Below are 13,240 nucleotides of genomic sequence, written 5' to 3'. Positions count from 1 at the left end.
TTGAATGCTACGCTTCACAATGGAGTGCCCCTTAACGGCATTTATTTTCTCCAAAGTTACTGATCACAACAACTTTATTATGGACTGCTACGCTTCACAGTAAAGTGCCCAGACGGCATTTATTTTTTTTACTGCTACTGATCACATCCATACACTTCGTTGAATGCTACGCTTCACAATGGAGTGCCCCTTAACGGCATTTATTTTCTCCAAAGCTACTGATCACAACAACTTTATTATGGACTGCTACGCTTCACAGTAAAGTGCCCAGACGGCATTTATTTTCTTTACTGCTACTGATCACATCCATACACTTCGTTGAATGCTACGCTTCACAATGGAGTGCCCCTTAACGGCATTTATTTTCTCCAAAGTTACTGATCACAACAACTTTATTATGGACTGCTACGCTTCACAGTAAAGTGCCCAGACGGCATTTATTTTCTTTACTGCTACTGATCACATCCATACACTTCGTTGAATGCTACGCTTCACAATGGAGTGCCCCTTAACGGCATTTATTTTCTCCAAAGTTACTGATCACAACAACTTTATTATGGACTGCTTAGCTTCACAGTAAAGTGCCCAGACGGCATTTATTTTCTTTACTGCTACTGATCACATCCATACACTTCGTTGAATGCTACGCTTCACAATGGAGTGCCCCTTAACGGCATTTATTTTCTCCAAAGCTACTGATCACAACAACTTTATTATGGACTGCTACGCTTCACAGTAAAGTGCCCAGACGGCATTTATTTTCTTTACTGCTACTGATCACATCCATACACTTCGTTGAATGCTACGCTTCACAATGGAGTGCCCCTTAACGGCATTTATTTTCTCCAAAGCTACTGATCACAACAACTTTATTATGGACTGCTACGCTTCACAGTAAAGTGCCCAGACGGCATTTATTTTCTTTACTGCTACTGATCACATCCATACATTACCTTGTGTGCTGATTTGTGCCGCGTTTGTTTTTTGCTTTTTTTTTTTTTTTTTTTTCTTCCTTCATTTATGGACTGGCCGTATTTGAGGACCGCCCTAACCATACATAACAGCAAAATGCAGACTGCTATTGCAATCAGTCTGCTCATACATAATCATTATAGTTTTTCAAACATAGTACTTTCTCAGAGTACTGGCGTTCCAGGAGTTTTTGAGCGCGGTACCATCCATTTTCATTAACCGGTATGATTCAGGAACTATTTCCTCCCATATCTGGTATGGTCCTTCCCAATTGGCTGTCAGCTTTCCTTGAGCATTTCCTTTTCCTGTTGCCGCCGTTCTCCGCAGTACCAGGTCTCCCACTCCTAGAGGCCGATGCTTCACTTTCTTGTTGTATGCTCTGCTCATTCTGCTTTTGTATGCTGCCGAACTTACTTCTGCTTTCATGCGGATTTCTGGCATGAAATCCAACTGGTGTCGCAGCAGCTGATCGTTTCTCTCCTCATCGTAGTGCTGGATTCGCATGGTTGGCAGAGCCATTTCTGCCGGTATGACAGCCTCAGACCCGAAGCTCAATTTGAACGGACTCTCGCCGGTAGCCTCCTTGATAGCAGTTCTGTTGCACCACAGAATTTCTGGCATAAGATCTGCCCATTTGCCTTTACAGTCTTCTAGTTTCTTTTTCAGAGCAGCCAGGATTTGCTTATTCGCCGCCTCTGCTTGCCCATTGCTCTGTGGGTGACATACTGATGAGTGAGCTAACTTTACTCTGTATAATCCCAGGAAGCATTGTATGGGTGCACAATCAAACTGTGATCCATGATCAAAAACTATTGCCTGCGGCAGCCCGAATCTCGTTATTATATTTTTCCATATGAATTTTTTCACCTGGTTTGCCGTTATTTTTGCTACCGGCTCTGCTTCTATCCACTTGGTGAAGTAGTCCACTGCTACTATCAAGAACTTGCGCCCTCCAGCCGCCATTGGGAATGGTCCAACAATATCCATTCCCCATTGTGCGAATGGGATTGGGTTCAGAATGGGCATCAAATCATTGGCCGGCAAGTTTATTACAGCTGAAAACTTTTGACATTTCTCGCACTTTTTTACATAAGCTCGACAATCTTCTAACATTGTTGGCCAGTAATAGCTTTGCCTTTGACAGATGATGGCAAGGGGTTTTCCACCGGCATGGTTTCCACATGTTCCTTCGTGCATCTCTTCGATCAGCCTTGCTGACTCGAATGCTGTCAGGCACCTTAAGAATGGCAGGCTAAATGACTTTTTGTACAACCGTCCCCACAGGATGATGTACCAAACCGAGTCCCTTCTTGTCTTTTTGGCCTCTGCAAAATCTGCTGGTAGGGCTCCAGTCTGTATGTATGTTTGGATATTATCGTACCATTCTGAGGTGGTTGTGATGGCCATGACCTGTATTATCTCCGACTCCGTACTTCGCTTATTCATGACTTCCATCATGACTGTTCTTTTCAAGTCAGCGACATTTGAACTTGCTAACTTTGATAGGGCGTCTGCCAGTGTGTTCTCTGCTCGGGGTACCAGATTAATGCTGAATTTCTCTAGCTGAGCCGACACCGACCTCAACTTCTCCAGGTATTTGACCATCGAAGGTTCTTTGGCCTCATATTCTCCGCTGAATTGACTTGCTACCAGCTGGGAGTCTGTTGTCAGTATGACTCTTTTGGCATCTGCTGCGAGGCACATTTGGATGCCGGCAATTGCTGCCTCGTATTCTGCCTCGTTATTTGACGCGTTAAACGTAAACTTTATAGCATACTCAAAAATGTCTCCTGCTGGCGATTTCATGATTATTCCAGCCCCACTGCCTGTCTGTGCAGCTGAGCCATCCACTGACACATCCCATACTTCAGCTTGTACTTCATCCTCTTGGTATGACACTTCAACTATGAAGTCCGCCAATGCCTGGGCTTTGATTGCAGTTCTTGGCCGGAATTCCAAGTCAAACTCGGACAACTCTATTGCCCATTTTAGCAACCGGCCTGATGTATCTAGCTTGCTGATGGCTTTTTCGAGAGGAAAGTTTGTTAGCACTTCGATTGTATGCGCATCAAAGTATGGTCTTAACTTTCTAGCCGCGATGAGGACTGCATATGCCATTTTTTCCACCAACGTGTACCTTGTTTCTGGGCCGTTTAGCACATGGCTCACAAAATATACCGGCTGCTGCCCTTTGTTTTCTGTTTCGGCTACCAGTACTGCTGCAACTGTCTTTGGCGACGCCGATATGTACAGTTGTAATTTGCCGCCCTCTTTTGCCCTTGCTATTGTTGGCAGGTTTTTTAAGTGACTTTTTAGAGCTTCAAAGGCCTCTTGCTCTGCCGGCCCCCATTTGAACTTCTTGTTTTGCCTCAGGGTTGTGAAGAAGGGCATTTGCTTATCTGCCGACTTGCTCACAAATCTGTTTAAGGCGGCCATTTTTCCTGTCAGCCGCTGTATGTCTTTTACGCTCTTGGGTTGCGGCAGATTGATGATTGCTTCTACTTTTTCAGGGTTGGCGTCTATGCCACGCTCGCTGACCAAGAAACCCAGGAATTTTCCCGACCTTACTCCGAAGACGCATTTTTTTGGGTTTAATTTCATCCTGTATTTTCTCAAAGTTTCAAAAGTTTCTCGGAGGTCGCTAACATGATCCTCCTCCTTCCGGCTTTTTACGATAGAGTCATCTACATAGACCTCCACGTTTCTGCCTTTTTGGTCGGCAAACACCTTGTCAACCAGCCTTTGATATGTTGCCCCTGCATTTTTCAACCCGAACGGCATCGCCTTATAACAGAAAACTCCTGCATCTGTGATAAAGGCCGCCTTCTTCCTATCTGATTTATGCAGGCTGACCTGATGATACCCTGAGAAAGCATCTAGGAAACTGAGCATTGCGTGACCGCTAGTGGAGTCTACCAGCCTATCAATCCGTGGCAGGGGGTAGAAATCTTTCGGACATGCTCTGTTAAGGTTGGTGAAATCTACGCACATTCTCCATGACCCACTTGACTTTTTTACCATTACCACGTTTGCCAACCATTCGGGGTAGTCACATGGCTCAATGAAACCTACCGCCAGAAGTTTATCCACCTCTTCTTGTATTGCTGTCATTTTTTCCGTGGAGAAATTACGTTTTTTCTGCCGTACAGGCCTAACATTTCTGTCGGCGTTTAATCGGTGAACCATTATCTCTGGATCGATACCAGGCATCTCATCCGCCGAGAATGCGAAGATGTCAGCGTGCTCTCTCAGCAAGCTTATGAGGTTGACCTTCATGTCACTCCCCATTTCCGTACCGATCACGACTGTTCTATCCATGTTTCCAGCCTCCAGCTCGATATTTTCTGTCAGACCATCTGGCATTGGTCTTGGTGCTGATACCGGCATTTCATCAAAGTGTTCCATGTTTAGGTCGGTTCGACCCCTTTTTGTGCAGTTCTTTCTTTTTGACAGTTGTTCTTGCCTTGCCGGCTTAGTAGTCAAGTGTATCTCTTGCCTTGCCGGCTCAGTGGTCAAGTTCACTTCTGGGACCATTCTTCCCGGTGTTCTCAAAGCAGTCAAGTAACAGGACCTTGCCGCCAACTGACTTCCCCTTATCTTTGCCGGCCTTTCCAGGTTCGACATATATATCATTGTCAAGTGATAGGTGGAGACTACCGCCTGCACGTCATGTATGAATGGGCGACCGATGATCACATTGTAGGCCGCTGGCACTTTAATGATTAGGAAATCCACCATGAGATCTCGCATTTCGGATCCTTCTCCGATTTTCACCGGCAGCCTTATACTACCCTCTGGGTACACTGTAGATCCTGAGAAACCGATTACTGGGTAGTTTACCCTTTGAAGTTCGTCCTCTGGTATGTGCAATTGTTTGAAAGCTTCCCAGAAGATGATGTTTGCTGAGCTGCCGCCGTCTACCAGTACTCTGTTCACATCGGCATTTGCTATATCAATTGTAAGAACTAGTGGGTCATCATGCGGGAAAATGATGCCTCTGCAATCCGATTCCGAGAATGTCATCACTGGTATGCTGGGTGGGTTAGGCCACACTCTTGTGTTATGAAAGTTTACCATGTGCCTGTGTTCCTCCAAGCTTCTACTGGCGCCGCTTATTGTCCCTCCGTGGACTGGGCCGCCAGAAATTACATACACGGGTGGTTTTTTCCCGCCATCCCTCTGTTCTGCTCTGGCACTGGTTTCCGGCTGTTTTTGCTCGATTCTAGGCGGCTGATATGGTTGCTCGATTCTAGGGTATTGTTGTTGATTTTGCTGTTGTGGCCGGTATGAATTGGTAGGGTTTCCTCCCACCGAGTTGTTGTTACCATTTCCCTGCCTTGCCCTATACTGTGAGAAATACCCCTTTCTGACCATATCCTCAATGTTGTCTTTGAGGTCTCTGCAGTCCTCTGTTAGGTGGCCGTGCTCATTATGGAAGTCACAGAATTTCTTGACATTCCTTTCCCTACTCTGCATTGGTGGCGGCCTTCTCCAGCCATCCATCTTGTTGTTTATGTTATAAATTGCCGTCCGCGGTGTGTTCAACGGAGTGTAGTTATCAAAGAGTCCTCTGGACTCCCTTCTGTCTTGCCGGCTTCTCTGCCCTTGTGGATTGGCATTTCTGTTATTCTGGTTTCTCTGCCCTGCCCCTTGCTGATTATTGCTCTGATGAAAATTGTTTCCTCCTTTTCCCGTCTGTGGGTTATAGCCTGGATTGTACCCGACATTTCCGCCGGTTGCCACTACCACATTGGAGATCTTCATCATTTCATCCCCCCTGATGTACTCGTTGGCTTTGTGCAGGACGTCACCCAGATTGGTGTATGACTTTCGGCTGAGATATTTCTTGAATTCGCACTCTTGCATTCCCCTCATAAGAGCCAGAACGGCAACCTCCTGCTGCAAATTGGGGATAGTGATTGACTCGTTGTTAAAGCGGGTGAGATAATCCCTTAACGGCTCTCTATCTCTTTGAGCGAACGACATCAACTCTCCCGATGATTTCTTTCTCTTCTGTTTGCTCACAAATCGTGACAAAAACGACGCCTGCAGCTGTCGGAAGCTGTATATGGAGTGTGCCTCTATGCCCTTATACCAGCTCGCTGCAACTCCTAGGAGTGTGGATGGGAACACTTTGCACCACATGGCATCAGAATCAGTGTACAGCATCATGTGCTGTTCGAATGTGGTGCAGTGATCCTCCGGATCTGTCGTCCCATCGTATCTCCCTGTCGGGATTTTTATCCTTTCCATCCTTTCTTCTAGAATTTCTCGGCACAGGGGAGAATCCTTTGGCTGGATTGTCTGCCGTCTAGCTATCTGTAGAACCGGCGCTCTTCGTTCGTATTCCGCAATGGGGACTTGCTCTGTTTCCGGCCATTCTGTTTCCGCCGGATCCGAGCGCTTTCTTTTTTCTGGGGTGTTTTCTTGATTCAGGGCGGTTAGGAGATCCCTAACAGGTAACTGGGGAACCGTCGGCCTGGTCTTTCTTAGACTGCTGACTGACCCTGGCTGCTGCGAGGCTGGTAGTTCTGACAAAGCGGCCATCACCGCTGACAGTGTTTTCAGTTGCTCTCCCGTGAATACTTCCGACAGGGGAGACAGGCGTTCCTGCAGCGTCTGTTCCAGCGGAGTTTTCGGTTGCTCTCTGGCAGGGCTTTCTATTTCTAACTCCTCATCGTCCTCCACTGTAAATTCCCTTTGTGCCGGTATCGAGGTGTTTTTTGTTATTGGGCTGATAACTGATTGTGCTTGTGACGGATGGACGGGGTTTAGAAGTGAGGGTTGGAACTTGGAGGTTGTCGCCGGTTGTGGGGTTGTTGCTTTTTCTTGACTTTTCTTTGATTTTTTACCGTCTTTCTGTGAGAAATCCATGCTGACTGTTCTACCGTTTCAAGGGATAAGGCCCCCTCCTTCTAGCGCCAATTGTTCCGGGTGTGGAATGAGAACAGCTGACTGTGGGATACTGGATTCCTGTCGAGATTGCCGGTTGATATCTGCACAACAGAATGGATTAACTAGCCTCGGGGGTGGTTCGAGGATCCCCCCTCCGATGCTTAAGTAAGATTACTGAGAGATTAAGAGATGATTAAGGAATGATTAGAGAGTAAGAAAGAAGTGTGTTTAAGTGTTTGTGTTTGTGTACCTCATAGCAATAAATGAGGTGCTCCTTATATAGACCAATCCAAGGGTATGATCTGGTAGGTCCCTTGTGGTTAGATAGCGACCTGTTGATAGTGACCCTTGGTTGGTTGTCTTCATGATAATGCCGGTAGGCTGTCTTGTAGAAATGCCGGTAGAGGATATTTACCTAAGATGACCAGGTTACCTGCAGGTTAAGTTTACATACGGGGAGTTCTGCCGGTACCAGGTGGTGCCGGTAGGACACCCCGTACAACCATCACCAACCACGATCAATCATCATCTCTCATCATCGTCTTTAATCATCATCGTCCATTATCATCTCTTCTCATCTATCAACGCATCACCTTCGATTAATCCTCATCATCAACAATCGACCGCTCGAAATCGCTGCTCAAATAAATCAAAATCGCATCATCCATCGTTCATTACCCGATCAAATCGCAGCCGCTCAATTTCATTAGTTTCGTACAAAATTCCGCGCTCAATTGTTCGTTCGAACATAAAGGATGTTCGGCCGGATCTCAGACTTGCATGAACTTTTCCAAATTTTGGGTTCGGCCGAACCAATTTATGGGTTCGAGCGAACCAATGTGCTATGTTATTCTCTGTTTTGGCTGCGTTTTTTGGTTTCAATTTTTGGGCTGATTTGGGTCTTGTTGTTGCGTATGATGTTGTTGTTGTTGTTGTTGTTGTTGTTGTTGTTGTTGTTGTTTAGTGTTGAGTGAGGAGAGCTGCTACGATGATGGTGCAGCCGTGTCGAATGTTGCGTGGAAGCTGTGTGGGCAGCAGAGGTGGGATGGAGTGGCGCTGCTTGGTTGCAGTGAGTGTAGAGGAGAGAGGATGAGCGTTGTTGTTTGGCCGGCTGGCTGTGGTGGCTGCGTGCCTGGGGCACTGGAGATGGAGGCTTCGAATTGGGTGAGATGGAGTTGGTGGTGAAGGATAAGGAGGGATGAAGTGATGGTGTGGTGAAGGATAAGGAGGGATGAAGTGATTGGTAGTAGTTGGCAACATGCTTTGAGGCCCACAAAGACAAAGGCCCAAACTCTATTCATTTCATTCCTTGACAAGTTAAAACAATGGACTTGATTGTTGAACTCGTGCCTTGAACGTTCACCTACACACACATTAATAAAAACGAGTAGATAATCGAAAATAAATAAAATAAATAAATAATAATAATAACAATAACAATAACAATAACAATAATAATAATAATAATAATAATAATAATAATAATAATAATAATAATAACAATAATAATAATAATAATAATAATAATAATAATAATAATAATAATAATAATAATAAAAAGAAATAGAAAATAATTTAGAAAATAATAACAAAAACTAAAATAATTAAAATAAAATCATTGAAACAAAGAAAATAAAGAAAGAAAGAAAATAAGTCTGAAAACTAATAAGAATTGCTAAATACGCTAAACTAAGCTATAAAAAATCGAAATAAAAAATCAAGTAAAATAAAGACTAAAAATGCTAAAAATAGAATAAAACCGACTCAAATAATGCCTAAATTACTACCCTATGAGTGACATAAATGTCACTATCAAATGCCCCCAAACTTGATCTTTTGCTCGTCCACGAGCAAACAATGAAACACAAAGGGAAATATGATAGAAAATTTGAGCAAAACGAGTTATTAAGAAGCTAATCAACATAGAAAATAGAAAGTGAGATAGAATATACACTAATTCACTGTCGTAGGAATCATGATTGCATTTAAGCACATGCAATAAGCTCTTTAAGCCCCTAAATCTCTCTAGAGGGAGAGTGAGATCTCGCAAGGGTTTCCCACAAGATTAACCCATCATTCTTATTAAGCACAACAAGACATTTCACCCAAAGTCATATCATCAAGCTTGGTTCACCAAACATGGTCGATTCAAGCACACTTTCAAAGCATAACCATCATCAAAATGCATCCATGAATTAGGAATATAGGGGATAGACTAATCTAAGGTGCAAGAGAATCACAATCAAAGCATCGAATCATCAATTAGGTTCACTAAGGCATCCAAAAGTCAGAAATTGTTCTCAAATGGATAAATATGATCACGGCCACCTAAAATGCACATTCACTCCCCCAAACTTGACTTTTTCTAAGAGAATCTTAGATTATAAGATTAAAGAATTTGAGTAATGGGTCTAGAGTCTCGATTCTTGAGCCGCAATGACATTCATCACCACTATGGAAAACTTTACTTAATAAATCTTCAAGCTCCCACTCAATCATCTAAACTAACCCACTTTCTCAAGGACTTGTGGTATTTACCACTTATTGGCTCTTTATTTTTTTCTTTTTGTAAACTTTAATAGGCTTATTATGCCTTGTGGGATCATTGGTGCCACTTATTGACTCGAACTTGACACTTAGGCTTTCTCCTTGTGGACTCATTGCACCACTTATTGGACTCAAAACATAAATCACATCTTTTTTGCTATACAATCCAATTAACTCTTAGCATTGGTCTTACCTAAGGGAATGAAGTGTGCACCAAAGGGAATTAAGGTAGCAAAGAATTTCCAAAAGAGACCAAAATAAACTCTTTTCAAACTAAAGCTCACCATTTAGGATTATCGAAAACTTTTTCAAGTAGAGACTCAAGCAACAAAGATTAAGCTATCCTTAATCGCCCTAACTCACACATGCAAATATCCAACGGAAATACATCTACTCAATTATCCAAATGATAATCATGGGAATCCACATTAAAAATCATCGAGATTCTTTCTTTGGACAATCAAATCATTTTTAGTGCTTTTATTCAATCACATGGGACTTTTTTTTGGATTTTCAAGCCTTTTGTGATAATTTGTGATTATTTAATCAAAATTTGAAAGAAAATATAAATAAAATTAAATAAGAAAATTAAATAATCTTATTTTGAATTTTTTGAAAAAGTGAAAATAAAGAAACTAAAAGAATGACAATAAAACTAAAAGTGAAAATTGAAAGAATGACGCCTCCCCCCTAGCTAGGGAAAAGCTACCCCCCAAGCTAGAATTAAGCATTTTCCTCAATGCTTGAAACAAATACTCAAGGGAAGGGGGGGAACACACATTCAACCAATATACATAGTTCCGCAAATCACAACACATTAGAGAAAGAGAAATGGAGTTAACCGAATCAACATTTTCAACCATCCAACCTCATGCCTCATCAATTCATATGCCCAATCAATCCATGGAGTAATAAAAAGAGGCATAGGAAGGACACTACCAGGTAGTAGGTGGGTGTAAATACCCGCAAATTATCCAATTTCTCCATTTGTAGTCAACTTTCTCCAACATTGCTTTGATTTCCTTATGCTACCGAGAATGAGCGCTTATTCCACTTAAGGACCTAAAACAAGATCCAAAATTGAAAAGAAAAATAAGTAAAATTAAAATGAAATAAGAAAATGAAAGCGATAAAACACGGGTTACTTCCCGAGAAAGGCTTGTTTAAGGTCCCAAGCATGACCATTCTAGTAAATAACAATTCAAATATCGCAATAACTTATCAAATGAAGATATTAAGTATGCAATGACAAGTTGCAACATTGAGTAAAGTACATTACAACTCTATGCCTATGAGGAGAAGGATGCCTAAAAGAAGAGGGATCAAAAGAAAAAAATAAGAAAATAAGAAAAAGAAGAATCAAAATAAGGAAGTGAAAAAGAAATAGGCAAACTCTCCTCAAGAAACTCTTTTTGGTTGGCAAAATTACTTTCACCCTCAATTAGAATCGATTTGAGCACTTGAAAACAAAATTGAGCAAAAAGCTCATCCTCACCATCATCGAGGCACTCACTCAAGGAGGAATGAGTAGGAATATAATCCTCAATACTCAATTCCTCAATGTCATGCGTCATAGGTGCCAAATTAGTCTCAAAATCATCTCTTTCCCATGAAGCATCTCGAATGGATTCATTTAGAAAGTTAGAGACTTCTCTCATGCGTTTTATAAAAGTTTGGGAAGCGATCTCAAATTCCTTAATAAACGAGTCCCTTTTAAGGTTTTCTTGATAATCCAAATGAGTTATAAAAATGCGAAACTCGGACAAAGAAATGACCGACTTGGATTGCAAAGCATTAAGAAATTCATTGTGGAGAAGCTCATGGTGGAGAGACGTGATGAGCGACATTTATGTTGCTCTTAGCTTAGGATTTCATGTTAGTTTGTTATGTTTTTTTATAGTTTTTTGTAGCTTTTCGTATGATTTTTATAAGTTTCTTTCCATCTTGTGCTTTATAGGTGATTATGATGAAAAGTGATGGAAAACAAGTAGAATTGAGCCAAAACAGGGCTTGTGCGACCGAGTAGATGTTCGTGCGCCCGAACAGAGGAAGCTATTGGAGACTAAGGAATACGCAGTTTTGTGCGACCGAACGTCCCTTCTTGTTCGGTCGCACAAATCAGATTTTGGAGACAGAATGCCTCAAATTTGGTAAAATAACGCACAAGCTTTTGTTCGACCGCACAAGAGTTTGTACGGCCACACATGTTATGCTGTTCGACCAAATCAAAGTTCAAAGAAGACATGGGCCAAGAAAAGACCATTCGAACGAACATGATTTCTTGTTCGGTCGCACATGACGAAGAAGCCTGTCTTCGCTTCGTTTGCTCGCACATGACTTAATGTTTGATCGAACAGGTTTTCTATGTTCTGTCGCACATATATGTGCAACCGAACGGCTGCGCGGGCTGCATATTTTCGAATTTTAGCTTCTATTTGGGGACACTTATAAATAGATTTTTCATTTTAATTTTAAAACATTCAATTTTAGATTAACATTTTTAGAATTCCAAAATAGATTTTCAGCATTTCTTGAGAGAGAAACTCTTCTACTTTGAAGCTTCAAGTTGTAATTTATTCAACTCTTCTTTTAATTTCTTGGAATTCAATTCAATTCCTTAGTTCCTTGTTCTTTCTATTTTGCTTTTGTTCTTTAATTTCTCATAATTCTTGAATTCCTCTTGCTTTGGTTTTAGTTGAATTGTTTCTTAATTCTTTCATTGATTTTGCAATTGAATGCTCTACTCTTTGATTCCTTCTTTCTACTCCTTCAATTTCATGATTGCTTGCTTAGAATCCATGAACTTCCTAGTTTCTAGCATGTGTAGTGAGTAGTCTTAGGTTAGGGAAAGGGGAGAATCTAGGGGTTTAATTAGGGGAAATTGATGATTGAATTGATGATTGATTGTTGTAATTAAACATGATTTGGTGATAGGATATCCATGCCTAATTGAGTGGTAGTTGCAAGTGCTATTTGATTGGGATTTGATTGGATTGCATAGGCTAGGTTTGGAAAGACATTGTGAGCCTAACTTGTGTAAGTAAATAGTGGTGCCTATTATATGCAAGTTTGTTTAGTCTAGGATTAGGCAAAATCTCTTCCGTAGATTAGACGCTTTGCGTTCCCCATCCGAGAGGTGGCGGGTTCGTCATTCGATTCTATTTGCCTATACACCAAGTCGTTGTTAGGTTATGATACATATGAATAAACATAAATCATGCGGAAAAACCATAAAGCCAGGAAACATATTATTAACACATAATCATTTAGCATAATTCAGATGCATACACTTTGAAGCGCGCCCTCCCTAGCTGCGCCCGAACCGAACAAGAACAAGTCTTTAGGACTCCAAGTGTCGTCCCTCCGTAGATAGTCCACAGCACGTCCGGATCCGCCTTAAGATTGACCAACTAGAATCGCCCTTAAGGTACTAATAATACTCGGCTATTTGGGCAAATTATGTGACTGAATTTTTTACTCAAAAATTCTCACTTTTAGAATACTTAAAACTTGGTTGTTAATTATGAGCATTGATCTCATATTTATAGGCTATGGAAAAAGTAATCGAATCCTACTAGGATACTAATTAATTAAATAGAATCTTATTAGATCTCTTATTTAATTAATTTATCTATTAGGATTAGGAATTTAATCATTGAACAAATCCTATCCGTTTTAGGTTTCGTATGGAAGCACAAACACTACACGAGCATGACCCGCAAGCATGCAGGCCATGCCCGCGCACAGCCCACACGACCACGAAGCCCATGCGAGCTACCGCAGCCCACGAGGCTGCATGTGGCCTTAGGTGCGCGCTGGGCCTGCC

The 13,240-nt window shown here is 41.9% G+C and overlaps 1 protein-coding gene across 1 annotated transcript; it reads right to left on the bottom strand.

Moving 5' to 3' along the window:
* Window positions 1-1,119: 1,119 nt before the first annotated feature.
* On the bottom strand, window positions 1,120-6,846 carry LOC110784698 (uncharacterized). The gene has a single exon (XM_056831976.1). It carries the CDS (start codon window positions 6,844-6,846, stop codon window positions 1,120-1,122), a length of 5,727 nt encoding a protein of 1,908 aa, XP_056687954.1.
* Between the last annotated feature and the right edge of the window lie 6,394 nt (window positions 6,847-13,240).

The sequence above is a fragment of the Spinacia oleracea genome, chromosome 6, assembly GCF_020520425.1.
Source record: "Spinacia oleracea cultivar Varoflay chromosome 6, BTI_SOV_V1, whole genome shotgun sequence".
NCBI classification, from domain to species: domain Eukaryota; kingdom Viridiplantae; phylum Streptophyta; class Magnoliopsida; order Caryophyllales; family Amaranthaceae; genus Spinacia; species Spinacia oleracea.
The sequence above is the reverse complement of the archived record's forward strand: the minus strand, read 5'-3'. Positions and strand labels throughout refer to the sequence as shown.